At 45.7% G+C, this 12552-nt stretch overlaps 3 protein-coding genes across 3 annotated transcripts; all 3 read right to left on the minus strand.

The window, feature by feature from the left end:
• Positions 1-84: 84 nt before the first annotated feature.
• LOC115678228 (two-component response regulator ARR14-like) lies at positions 85-2169 on the minus strand. Its single transcript, XM_030601569.2, has 5 exons — positions 1985-2169; positions 1623-1775; positions 1150-1533; positions 946-1022; positions 85-690 (listed from the first exon to the last, which is right to left on the minus strand). The coding sequence occupies exons 1-5, from the start codon at positions 2148-2150 to the stop codon at positions 229-231; spliced, it is 1242 nt and encodes a 413-aa protein (XP_030457429.1). The 5' UTR covers positions 2151-2169; the 3' UTR covers positions 85-228.
• Positions 2170-6203: 4034 nt separating this feature from the next.
• Positions 6204-8267, minus strand: LOC115677997 (pentatricopeptide repeat-containing protein At1g09190). Its single transcript, XM_030601261.2, has one exon. It carries the CDS (start codon positions 8051-8053, stop codon positions 6590-6592), a length of 1464 nt encoding a protein of 487 aa, XP_030457121.2. The 5' UTR covers positions 8054-8267; the 3' UTR covers positions 6204-6589.
• A 531-nt stretch (positions 8268-8798) lies between these two features.
• LOC115677995 (uncharacterized) lies at positions 8799-11583 on the minus strand. The gene has a single exon (XM_056318541.1). It carries the CDS (start codon positions 11566-11568, stop codon positions 9049-9051), a length of 2520 nt encoding a protein of 839 aa, XP_056174516.1. The 5' UTR covers positions 11569-11583; the 3' UTR covers positions 8799-9048.
• Positions 11584-12552: the final 969 nt, after the last annotated feature.

Raw genomic sequence — 12552 nt, forward strand, 5'->3', positions numbered from 1 at the left:
AACAGAGATGTAGTTAATAGAAATCCCACAAATTTTCAAAGGAAACCGGACAAAAACCTATGGAGGAGGCATTAAATTGGGAAATTTTGTTATTGTAGATAACCTATCTTGATGGAAACATATAGCAGCAGTGACAGAGCGCAGCCAGATATCATCTACATGTATCGGCCACTTCCTCCTGGAAAGAGAGGCGATCATCTTCTTTCGCCGCGACAAACATCATGTCCCTCAAGCTCCGGCGCCAGCGCCGGCGCTGCCACTCTCGGTGCTGGTTGGATCTCCTGTCCTTGACGACTGCGTTTCCGCAATCAAACAAGAGTCATTCCCGGAGGACTGGACGTTTGCCGCGTCGACGACTTCTTTTCCTTTGATCTCGGTTCCAGTGCGAAAGGAGCTGCGAGATAGCTGGTCGCTCGGCATGAATAAGGGGTTGGCGATGGGATTTAACGTCTGATTGCTATAGTTCCTTGGTTCTCGATTTCGGTCATACACCATCGCAGGGGAAATGTCGGGATTTGGCTGAAAAAAGCTCGGGAGACGAGAGTCTCGAGTTGTCGCCGGTGCTAGGAGATGCGACTCTGAAAATGAAAGGAGTCCTTGCGGATGCATTGTGGATGACAAGCGAGGTGATTCGGGATTCAGCGTCTTCAGGATGGTATCTTGATCTCGTTTCACAGAAAGGCGGTATTTCTGCAGAAGAATAATCCCGCGCATTCAAATGACTGTGATCAAATTCATCAAGTCTGCAGGTGAATCTCTAATTCATTTAATGCTCATGAAACTATTTCAAAAGCTCCCGGCAACCAAAAAGCGGCGGCATTGTCACACATCACGTCATCAAGTAACGAGCGCGATATGAAGTCGGATATTTAAAAAACGGTTTTTAACATTACGATCCTCATATGTCAGGGTCGTGCGACGCGAATGTCTGAACTACGTAGTAACCTGTAAGTGGCTTGAGACGCTCTGTTTCCTGAGACCAGGGACGTTCATGTGCTCAAGAATTTTCTTTGGCAGAGCTCCTGCGAACAAGAAATGGATCAAAGGCCCTTGGTTACCGTTGAGTAAAGAGGAAGCATCGTGTCTGCAACAGAAAGATAGATGACACTAAATTAGATGGTAGATCCGGCGGGACTCTTTAGTCCTTACTGTCGATGCCTATAACGTGGATCGCTCGCACGAATTTTTCGTGTAGCTCATTAGTCCAAGTTAACTTAGTCTTCTTGGGGAGCCGCGAGTCGCCCTCTTTGTCTCCATCCACTTCTTTGAATTCCTGGTTTCTCGGCCTCGCTTCACCCCGCTTGTCACTGATCGAAGGTAGCTGGCTCTCCGGCTCATCATCGCCCCCCTTCTCGGACGAGTCCTGATCGGTACTGTCCCCTGTGACCTGTGCCATTTGATCTCTTTTCCTCATGAACGAAAATTGCCAAAGGTCTCTGATGTCAAACTTGCTGATCGGTTTCAGGAGATAAAGCGAAGCCCCGTGTAGAAGCGCGCCTAACATTGTGCCCTCGTTATTATCGGCTGTCATGACTACACCCGAACAAACAAAAGAGTAATCAGCAACGATCTTTACACATGAATGTAGCTAGCAATTTTAGGGGGTTAGAAAGTACACTTACTAATAACCGGCAAATTGGACGCTCTTCCTAGTTTCTCTATAACCTCGAACTTGTCCGCGTCGGGCAGGTGAAGTTCGGTTAGGATGAGATCAAGGTTGTCCTGCCTTTCCTGGATGATGGATAACGCGTCGCCAGTGCTTTTGGCAGTCAAAACTGGAAGCGAACGAGACGATAAAAAACGGGGAAGAAAGAAAACTCGTCGCCATGGGAAGTGAAAAGAACACACAAAATAAACTGACTAGATCTTTCATCCTCAAGAAGCACATGCCATTAAGAACATGCCATATTGCCGTTAAAAGAGTACTGAAACAAGAGAAAGAGAGAGAGAAAGGACAAGCATATCTCTATCTTCCAACAAGAACCTTTGTATCCGAACATAAGAAGCATCCTCGAAGTAATGGCCAGAGTCGCGGAATCTCCATCGATGACCAACACTTTGACACCGGCAGGTACTAGATCGGCATCTTGAAACCTCGATCCGATCGAATTAGCTGCTTCTGCGGCCGCCTCATCAGGCCGGGGAGACATGCCTGGTTTTGGACCGAGACTATATTGACACACAACGAGAGGTACAGGAGTTGCCTGGCTTTATAGCAGTGACAGAGCCAAATGAATTGAAAGCAATTGCTGATTTAAGCTCGACATACCAAAGAAGTGGAGCCTAACAAAAGAAGAAGGCAATAGCACAGAACACAGCAGGCTTGACATTATTTCATCATCTTGTCCAATAAGGCAAGAAGAAAAGCAACACCCATCTTTTGGAATGCCACGGGTACTAACGCATGCAACTTGAATTATTGATTTACTTATAAGGGAGATTGAAGAAAATCTATAACGTTTAATTATGCATTTAATTAGTTCCCCACTTTATTTTTAATTAGTAAGTTATTAGACGGAAGGAGACCAAGCGTATATAAGGCGCATTACGGTCGCGCACTTTAGCGATGTGGGATTACGGTTTACATCGGCCTTGCACGAACGACGAGGTGGAGTCGGGTTTCGCGAAACCGATCTAGGACTTCCATAGATACTGAAATGAAAAGATGTCACCCACATTAATTTCATATTCTCTGTGCAAATGCAAATGTATCGATCCTAGAACAACCAGGACTCCACAAAAATTTGCTACGTATAGCCTAAGTAAGTTTATAAAAACTAGGCACAAAGACAGATGTAAGGCTGATTGTTTTTGTGAGCATGATGGATCTTTCTACTGAATTGAAGAGGGAGAAAACCATGCAACCTTGTGGGTATGCAAACTTTCCAGCCCCGCAATACCATCAATTGTTTAGAAATCTTGAATACATTATCCAACAAAGATGATCTAATTTGTGTGATAATCCCTTGAAAGATTTTGCAAGTTGGGTGAATCATTTAGGAGCAATATGAGTTGGGAATTCTTGAATCTATTGGCATAATGTTTAGTTTGGAAAATTTCCATCATAAATTGACGAGGAAAAGGGATAATTTATTGCATACAAACTAAAAACTTTAAACATATGATCGCGAGAAAGGGTCGGACGAGATCGTGGCGCAAGGCCGACCGTATCCATCCCCTCCCCTCAGGAAAATTCGCTCTGTCTCCAACACAAAACCTGTTGATTGTGGGTTTTATCTGTCCCAGGTAAACTAGAATAATACGAATATCCGACGAGGTGGGTAAAATCACCTTTCCAAACACATACACAAGATAATGGTGATTTCGATCTACGTCGTAATAGTACAAATAACCGTTCCGGATGGATCTTCAAATCACAGTTGCTCTAGTGAAACACGAAATATTATTCCGCGAACGCAGTACATCCATTAAACTGAATCCGGACCGTCATATACATTTTCAGTAGCCAGATTCGGCTTAATAAGTATTCTACATTCACGTAACAATTTCTCGTGAATACGCAAATCAAATAAAAGTGCATTCACAGTATAAGTACAACCAAGGCAAGTAAAAAGAAATTTCATTAAATTTGAATTTATAATGTAATTTTTTTCCAATCTTTTTAAGTTAGAAAAAGTCTCGAGGCCACGCCCACCCGATAAGCGGTGGGCCGAGGCCCGTAGGGCGGCCCAAAACGGAATAACAACATGAAAAAAGACGAAAAATTTCAAGACTCTCTCTCTCTCTCTCTCTCTCTCTCTCTGCGCGAAGGTCCAACTTTCATCAAGAAACGCTGGAGTCATCGGAAAGACTCTCTCTGTTCAGCCCGCGAATCTGCTGCGCTCTTTCTCGCTCTCGCTCCTCGAATTCTCTCGCTCTCGCTCGCATTCATCGCACCCCACCCACAAGCAAGGTTTCTTCTTCGAACGCCCTCGCCCTTTTGCCTGTCCTTTAGTACACCATCAGCACTCGGTTCTTGCTGGCCCGTGTGCGTCGTTCATTTGCATCTTCCGTGCGTCGGTTGCCTCTGCATGTGATTCTTTGACGTCGGTTCATCGCGGGCTCCTTTCGTCTTTGGCCTTTTTGGGTCGAACCGTGTGTTCGGGGTCGAAATTTTTCGATGCTTCAATCGGGTTCTTTGGGAGTAGTTTGGAGGTGGTGGGTTTGGGTTTGCGTTTCTTTATAATCTTGTTTGCACCATCTGCGTTTTCAGGTTGATGGCATGAGAAATTCCGATGCATCATCTGGAGGTTAAAGAAATGGGTATAGATTAAGGAGGGGATAGGTTCTTTAGTTTAACCCAAGAACTTGACTTGTCTTCACGTTGCTTGCATTTTGCTGAACAGTGTGAAAAAAGCACGCAAGTTTCTTAGCTGATTGAAAAGGCTCTTTTCCCTCACACAGCACTCGTGAGTTGATTAAGATGGTCGATAGCAATCCGTCCTCTGATTCGCCTGAAGAGGCTCCGAACCCCAACCCTGATGGGAATGCTCCTTCGGAGAACGACCTTGCACTCGAGACACTCGCCAAGAAGGTTCAGGAGTCTCTCTTGCTTGAGAAGAGGCACAAGTTTTGGGAAACCCAACCTGTTGGGCAATTCAAGGATATCGGAGATCCCGAGGGCCCCATAGAACCACCTACCCCGTTATTTGAAGTGAAGCAAGAACCCTACAACCTCCCCAATCTTTATGAATGGATCACTTTCGATATTGATTCAGAAGAGATGTGCGCTGAGGTTTATAATCTTCTAACCCATAACTACATTGAGGACGATGAGAATATGTTCCGGTTCAATTATTCGAAGGAGTTTCTTCGCTGGGCGCTGCACCCTCCTGGTTACTACAAGAGCTGGCACATTGGCGTTCGTGTCAGGAGCTCGAAAAAATTGGTTGCTTTAATTACCGGCGTCTCTGCGAGAATTCGTGTCCATGACAATGTTGTCACCATGGCCGAGATCAATTTCTTGTGTGTTCATAAGAAGCTCAGATCTAAAAGACTTGCTCCTGTCATGATCAAAGAGGTCACCCGGAGGGTTCACCTTGAAAACATCTGGCAAGCTGCTTATACTGCCGGAGTGGTCCTTCCAACGCCAATGTCGACCTGCCAATACTGGCATATCTTTGAACCCAAAGAAGCTGATTGATGTTGGGTTTTCTAGACCTGGTGCAAGGATGACAATGAGTCGAATGATCAAGCTGTACAAGTTACCAGATTCAACATCCACCCCAGGGTTCAGAAAGATGGAGCTTCATGATGTTCCCGCGGTCACACGGCTCCTCAGGAACTACTTGAACCAATTTGAAGTTGCCCCCAACTTGGACGAAAATGACGTGGAGCATTGGCTTCTTCCTACTGAGAATGTTGTTGACAGTTATGTGGTGGAAAGCGCTGAATCTCATAAGGTCACTGATTTCTGCAGCTTCTATAGTCTTCCTTCGTCTATTCTGGGCAATCAGAACTACTCAATTCTCAAGACAGCTTACTCTTTCTATAATGTTGCCACAAAGACTCCTTTGCTTCAGCTGATGAATGATGCTCTTATTGTGGCCAAGCAAAAGGACTACGATGTGTTCAATGCCTTGGATGTCATGCAAAATGAAACCTTTTTAAAGGAACTAAAATTCGGGCCAGGTGATGGGAAACTGCACTACTATCTCTACAATTATCGGTTAAGAAATGCATTGAAGCCAATGGAGCTCGGCCTAGTGCTTTTGTAACTTGAGCTCCAAGTTTGGTTCTGATGTGGAGAAAGAAAACTCTTTTTTTCGGTGGAGTAACTATGGGAGCACAACTGCATTGATTCTTTGTTCTGCTTTTGCTCTCGTTTGAATTTTTGATTTGGTCGACCTGGGGAAAACAATTTTCGGGAGCTTTATTAGCAGGGGATTCATCTACGAATCAAGTGGTGGAATGTATGGAGTAACAATTACATTCTTAAGTCATTTGCTTTAGCTCTACACTCTTTTATGTGCATACTATTTTGATCCGGTGATGTATTTCCGATATTTTTCAATAGAAACGACCTACGCTCTGTGCCAAATGGTGGAAGTTTCTGTGGTATCTTTGCAACTGGTATTGACCGAGCCAGATCAGTGGTAGAATTCCTGGCTTAGTCTTTCAACTCCGCAGAACGCTAGGGCCGGTGGTAGAATTTAATTTCTTGGCTAATTTGCTTCTCAATTTCGCAAGAATGAGTGCTCCAGTACAACAAATATTGTGACCCTGTTTCATTAAACGACTAGTTCCTTAGCAAGTAAACACAGATTATCATAATCTGTCAGCTTCAGTTCCACCAAAATGTTCCTCTTAATTGCTGCAATGCGTTCTCTGAATCATCAAAGTTGCGCTCCCCACTCGAGAGAGCTGATTCTCTGATTGGTGATTTGATAGTAATCATACAGAAATCAGTAATTTGAAGTTGACCAGTAACGGATCGAGTATATTATCCATGAGGATGTTCCCTGTTCTCGATCCTTTGGTGGCCGGCTAAGTCTCCATCACATCATGCGCCTTTCGCATTAGACGCCCATAATGTCCTGCTTCGCTAGTTCACTGATTGAGGATCAGCACCAAGAATGTGATCTCCTTATCATCCAACAGCACTGTAGCCGGGTACCTTGTGAACACAGCGTCCTCTCATCTGGACTCTTACTTTCTCCACCTCGTTCCATCTCCCTGCTTCTGCGTATAAGTTTGATAGCAACACATAGTTACCCGAATTCCAAGGTTCAAGGTTGATCAGCTCTTTAACAGTGAGTTCTGCGAGCTCCATATCACCGTGAGTACGGCAAGCGCTGAGCGCTGAGCCCCATAGTGCAGCGTTTGGCTTCATCGGCATTTTCCTGATCAAGTCAAAAGCCTCTCTCACACATCCGCTACGTCCTAAAAGGTCAACCATACAGCCATAATGCTCAAGCTTCGGCTCAATTTGGTGATCCATGCTCATAGAAGCAAACAGTTCCCGCGCTCTGTCCACCATACCAGCGTGACTACAACACGTCAGGACACCGACAAAAGTAGCATCATTCGGAATCACGCCTTCTGTCGCCATCTCCTCAAATAACTCGACTCCTAGTCGATCCTTCCCATTAAATGCCATGCCCGTGATCATGGTATTAAATGATACCACATTCTTCCTTGGCATATCCCTGAACTTCCGCATAGAAGCCTCCATATCTCCACTCTTGCAATAGAAATCAATGACTGCATTTCCAACGGAGATGAAATCCTTCAGAAGCCTACTCGACTCGGCATAGGATTCAATCTGTTGCCCGGCATCCACTGCACCCAAACGAGCACACAAGGGCAACAAACTGACAACCGTCACCTCATCTGGCTCGAAACCCTGCTTCCGCATCTCGTCGAAAAGCTCCAGAGCTTCCCTGTCCCTCCCACTCTGCCCCAAGCAAGAAATTATCGTATTCCAGGAAGCAACATTCCGCTCGCTCATTCTCCTAAACACCCCCAATCCCATCTCGACATCGCCAGCTCTGCAAAACCCACGAACCATCAAGTTCCAAACAATCACTTCCCTATGAAGCATCTCATCAAACACCTTCTGTGCATCGCCCATTTCAGCACATCCAGCATAAAGCTCCACCAAACCGATCTGAATTGAAGCAAAACGCACAAACCCAGCAACAAGCACATCCCTGTGCATTCCCCTCCCGAGCCTCAGGTCCCCGAGGCTCGAACAACTCTTGAGCAGAGGAGCAAAAGTGTACTCGTCGGGCCAAATGCCGCGGCCCTTCATGGCGGAGAACAGATCCAGACAACGCTCGAAGGGTCCGCAGAGGGAGTGGCCCTTGATCATGGCGTTGAAGAGGATGACGTTCGGGTAGTGTGTCTGGTCGAAGACGCGAGCGGCGTGGGGCATCCGGTTGAGGGAGCCGCAGACGGAGACGAAGTGGGCGAGGACTTGGTTGGACTGGTGGAGGCCGTGGCGGAGGAAGTAGGCGTGGATCTGGGAGAGCTGGGTCCGGGTCTCGCGGCCGTGGAGGAGTCGCAGGACGGTTCGCTCCGCCTTCAGGTAGCTCGAGCTTATTCTCTTCATAGTTTGGGTAGGGATTAACGACGATGGCGGTCGCGAGAGCGCAGACTCAGGGGCTTGGAGGGTACGAAGATGTCTTGGCGGGAGAATCAAACCGGACACCCAACGTCCATAAAACGACCATGGCCGAATGTCCTACTACCTTAGTCAAGACATGAGCCTCGAACCAGGGCGGGGCGTTGAGCATTGTCGACGACGTCAATCGCAGGTCATATAAATTTTCAAAATGCTAACAGCTCAAAGTTGCAGACTATTTTCTCATTCTCTGATCATATGATATGATACAGTTTCGAATTATGGCCTTCTTCGCGAAGTGATCATCCTTAGAATACAGCAGGATAGATCACCCATTAAAGGGTGAGTTCTTGGCTCGTTCCATTCCAGAGGAACTAATAGCGAGAGCGTGACGAAGGACTACTCTTCTCCCCAGAAGAGCATGTGCATAGCGCGGGAAGACGGAGTCCTAGTTCACTTTGCAACTGGAAGATGACAGAGATCGGACGTTTACTCCGACACAATGTTCGCATTTCAGGAACCCACAGTGCCTCGATAAGGAATTCCCGAAGAAGCTCGAAATTTTTTCGAGCTCCATTTGTTGCTTATGAACTTGTTCATTGGAGGTTCCATGAAGTACTGAAAACATGAGCTCAAGGGTCGACAGTGCATCGTGTATTCATGGGGCAATGGATCTTACAGAATGGTACTATTCATATTGCTTGAGAATGATGAACTCGTTTATGCAGCTATATACACAAAACAACAAAAGGCTTGTACACTTTTACTATGTCTTTTAACAGGTAGCCGATTAATTTGGCCGCAATTACAAATTAGAATGCACGTCAATGTAAACAGCATAAACAATCTCTGAGTAATCTACAGATTTTCTCCTTGTATTATTGACTCTGCATCACAAGAAAGGGCGGACAATGTTCCTTAGAACAAGATGTCATCACAATGTATATCTAAAAAATCCACACCAGTGACAGTAAAGCTAGATATCAAGAAGCACAAGGCATTATTTGCAGCTTCTGTGACTGTGTGGTCAGCAAATGGGAAGGAAGTGAAGCAGGATCGAGCTCCCAGCACTCTTTCAAAGCATCTGGCACGTCACTCCCAGAAAGCCTCCGGGCAGGAATCTGATGTGAAAACAGGTCGACTCCATCCTTTTCAAGCCACCTGATAGCATGCAGTCCGATCTCTCGTCTCTGGAATACGGTCTTAAAACCATCCACCTTCTCAAGGTATGCCATGCTCAAACCGTGCATTTCGCTATAGGTGGTTAAACAGATGACAACATCGTAGCAGCATTTATCCCGGTTTGAAAGATTTCTACTTTCAGCATCCAAAACCCCTTCCTTGAAGACTGCCCACACTGAACCCTTCTTCGGGTAAATCCTGTAGATTTCCCTGGCAGCCCTTTCACAATCAACCACATGCGAGAATATATTCACAGACTTCACAATCGTTTCTTGAGCAACCTTAAATCTCCCACAGGATAGATGAAAACCCACTTTATCCTGTCCAACTAGATCCTGGACTATGCTATACTGTACATCTAACCAACTAAGTCTAACCGCAAACGGATTAATGCATATAACTTCGTTCACCAATCCATAATGTCTCGGCTGTCCGTCAATGTCGTCGTAGACAGCCCACACTTGCCCTTTCTTAAAGCTCCTTTCTACTCTGTCCTTATCGAAATCATAGAAGTCTGAATCCACGACCGCCATAGCCTTCAAATCCTTACTCTTTGAACCCCTTGATTTCTCATGCTCTAAGTTTGCTCTCTTTTTCGGTACGGTTATTTGCATCTCAACTTCCGAACCATCTCTTCTTTCCGAATTACTTTGCCTCCTAATACCCGGAGTCCTACTCCTCCTTGAGTATCTTATCTCAATCGCCAAAACTCCACTTCTCTTTGAGATTCCATGAGTTGATTCAACTTCATAAGCACCATCCTTCTTTGAAGCTTTTCTTCTATCCTCGCCATCATCCTCTGCCCTCTTTCCTTCATCATCCTTCTCTACCTGCTCCTTCTGTTTCTCCTTCTCCTTCTTTTTCTCCTTCTCCTTCTCCTTCTCTTTCTCTTTCTCTTTCTCCTTCTCTTTCTCCTTCTTTTGCAATATCATTTTCTCCTTGTTGATCTTTCTATTCATTTCCAACTGTATTTCTGCCAATGTCATCGTTTCCTCAGCTTTTCCCCCCCTCTTCTCCGGCTGTTTCGCCACTTCTGTAATCATACTTGTTCTTGCCCTCAATTCTCTACTCCGCAATCTCCCTCCACCCCACTCGCCACTTCCGCCACCTACTTTCTCCTTCAACTTTGCATCCCTCGTCCTGTCCTCACTACTCACCTTCTTCTTAACACCTACATAGACACCGATTCTCCCTGCACCCCACTCGCCACTTCCGCCACCCACTTTCTCCTTCAACTTGACATCCCGCATCCTGTCCTTACTACTCGCCTTCTTCTTAACACCTACATAGACACCGATTCTCCCTGCACCCCTCTTGCCACTTCTGCCACCATGATCGCCCTTCGAACCCTCTATTTCACCACCACCACCACCCACTTTCTCCTTCAAGTTGACATCCCTCATCCTGTCCTCACTACTCACCTTCTTCTTAACACCTACGTAGACACCGATTCTCCCCGCACCCCACTCGCCATTTCCGCCACCATGATCGCCATTCGAACCCTCAATTTCACCACGACCACCCACTTTCTTCTTCAACTTGACATCCCTCGTCCTGTCCTCACTACTCACCTTCCTCTTAACACCTACACGGACAGCCCCCGCCTTTCGCTTCGATCCCTCACACCCAACTCCACCCTTCGACCCCTCGCCATCTTCCCCTTCGCCCTCGACCTCCATGGCCGTAAAACTCTTCTTACAGCTAGGACAGATTAAGCTATGCCCCAGGTACTTCCTCTCGAACTGATGCAACAGCCGACACCGCGAACACGCGGTCCAGAACGTCTCCGCCGCATTCAGGCCCTCTGCGGCCTCCTCCTGCATCCTAACCCTCAACCCAACATCGTACTCCTTCCTCTTGACCCTATCGGACAAGAACTGGAACGCCTCGCCCACGACCTTGAACGCATCCTCGGAGCCCAACCCGGGATTCTTGTCCGGGTGGAGCGCGAGGGCCAGCTTCTTGTACTGTTTCTTAATGACGTTGATGTGGGAAAAGGGCTCTACCTGGAGGATCCTGTAGTACTCCGGGGGGGACTTGGCGGCGGAGTCGAGGATGCCGAATGTGGTGACCATGCCGGCGAGGCCGTCGAGGGAAGGGCAGAGGCGGTGGGCTCGCCGGGCGTTCTTGAGGGCGGACTTGAGGTTAGAGGACTTGAACCTGGTCTCCGCGAGCGCCTTGAGAAGCAGGGCTTCCCGCTTCGAGTCCGATTCTTCATCCGCCATTTCGGTTCCGGTGCCGGTGCCGGTGCCCGTGGGTGTGCAGCAGCCGGAGGACGCTGAGAGCGACGAGGAGGAGGAGCCGAAGGGTTTCTTCTGCATTTCAGGGTTCCAGCAGCACAGCAGTTTGCTTTTGTTTTTGTTTTTTTCTTCTTTTTCCCAACTTATTTCGTGAAGTTAATTAATAAAAAAAATAGAAAAATTCTGAATAAGGCGCATGACAATTCTGTCTTGGAAGCTATTTACGAACAGAAATGATTTTTTATTCGTGTAGGGAAAATTTACGAGCGTTTGAAGGCGTTTCGTTAGCTGTCCAAAATTTCTATTCTGGAATAGAAAAAGAACATAAATGCGTTTGGTAGCTATGAGAAAATTTTATTCCAGAATAGAAAAAGAACAGAATGCGTTTGGTAAGCTATGAGAAAATTTATTCTAAATTTTTAAGTGCTTTTTAAAACTTGGTATTAATTCTCATGGAGCACTTACCAATTTTATCTTTTCTTGTAAGTGAAGGAAACATGGTGATATGTATAAACATGGTATATAGTTGGTACAAACTCTTCCCTCTATCACTCCTAGCGATGTATACCGTATTTTGACTTTACCGTATTTTTGCTCCTATCGAAGAACCTGGAATTAGAATGGAAACATTACTCCAAATCCAAATATTAGGTTAGTGCTTGTATTGAAGACTTTAAGATGAATCTTATCTAAATCATTTTCCTTTTTTTCATTATGGAGAAAATTTTTGTGGATGTTTTATTAGTTAAAACTTTAGGTATCACAAAGAAGTGCTGGCAGGAACTTATGTAAGCCCAACTTCCCCCTAAGCAACTACCTAAGCAATCTTGTATAAACAATTTTGACTGGACTAAAATTGCGCCTTGAGTTACTAGATTTTTCGTTGATCAACTCATGTCATACCATCAGTAAAGTACATGTAATAAAACAAAAGGAAATGACAAAGGTACATGTAAGGATCCTCTCCCATCGTCATGTAGTATTTAAAAATAATATTACAAAAGTCGGAAACACAAATCATGGAATCTCGGGCAGATTGTAATCCCTTGCCATTTTATTTGCAAT

This window comes from Syzygium oleosum, unplaced genomic scaffold, assembly GCF_021117445.2.
Source record: "Syzygium oleosum isolate NSW1041296 unplaced genomic scaffold, Sole_v2.1 Sole_v2.15, whole genome shotgun sequence".
Lineage (NCBI taxonomy): Eukaryota > Viridiplantae > Streptophyta > Magnoliopsida > Myrtales > Myrtaceae > Syzygium > Syzygium oleosum.

Bases quoted from the DNA above. Each gene is read 5' to 3' on its own strand.
- LOC115677995 (XM_056318541.1), bottom strand. From the start codon at position 11,568: ATGCAGAAGAAACCCTTCGGCTCCTCCTCCTCGTCGCTCTCAGCGTCC.
- LOC115678228 (XM_030601569.2), bottom strand. From the start codon at position 2,150: ATGTCTCCCCGGCCTGATGAGGCGGCCGCAGAAGCAGCTAATTCGATC. The intron at 1,534-1,622 runs GTAAGTGTACTT...GTTCGGGTGTAG, and splicing joins GTCCAATTTGCCGGTTATTA to TCATGACAGCCGATAATAAC. The intron at 1,023-1,149 runs GTAAGGACTAAA...TCTTGTTCGCAG, and splicing joins CCACGTTATAGGCATCGACA to GAGCTCTGCCAAAGAAAATT.
- LOC115677997 (XM_030601261.2), bottom strand. From the start codon at position 8,053: ATGAAGAGAATAAGCTCGAGCTACCTGAAGGCGGAGCGAACCGTCCTG.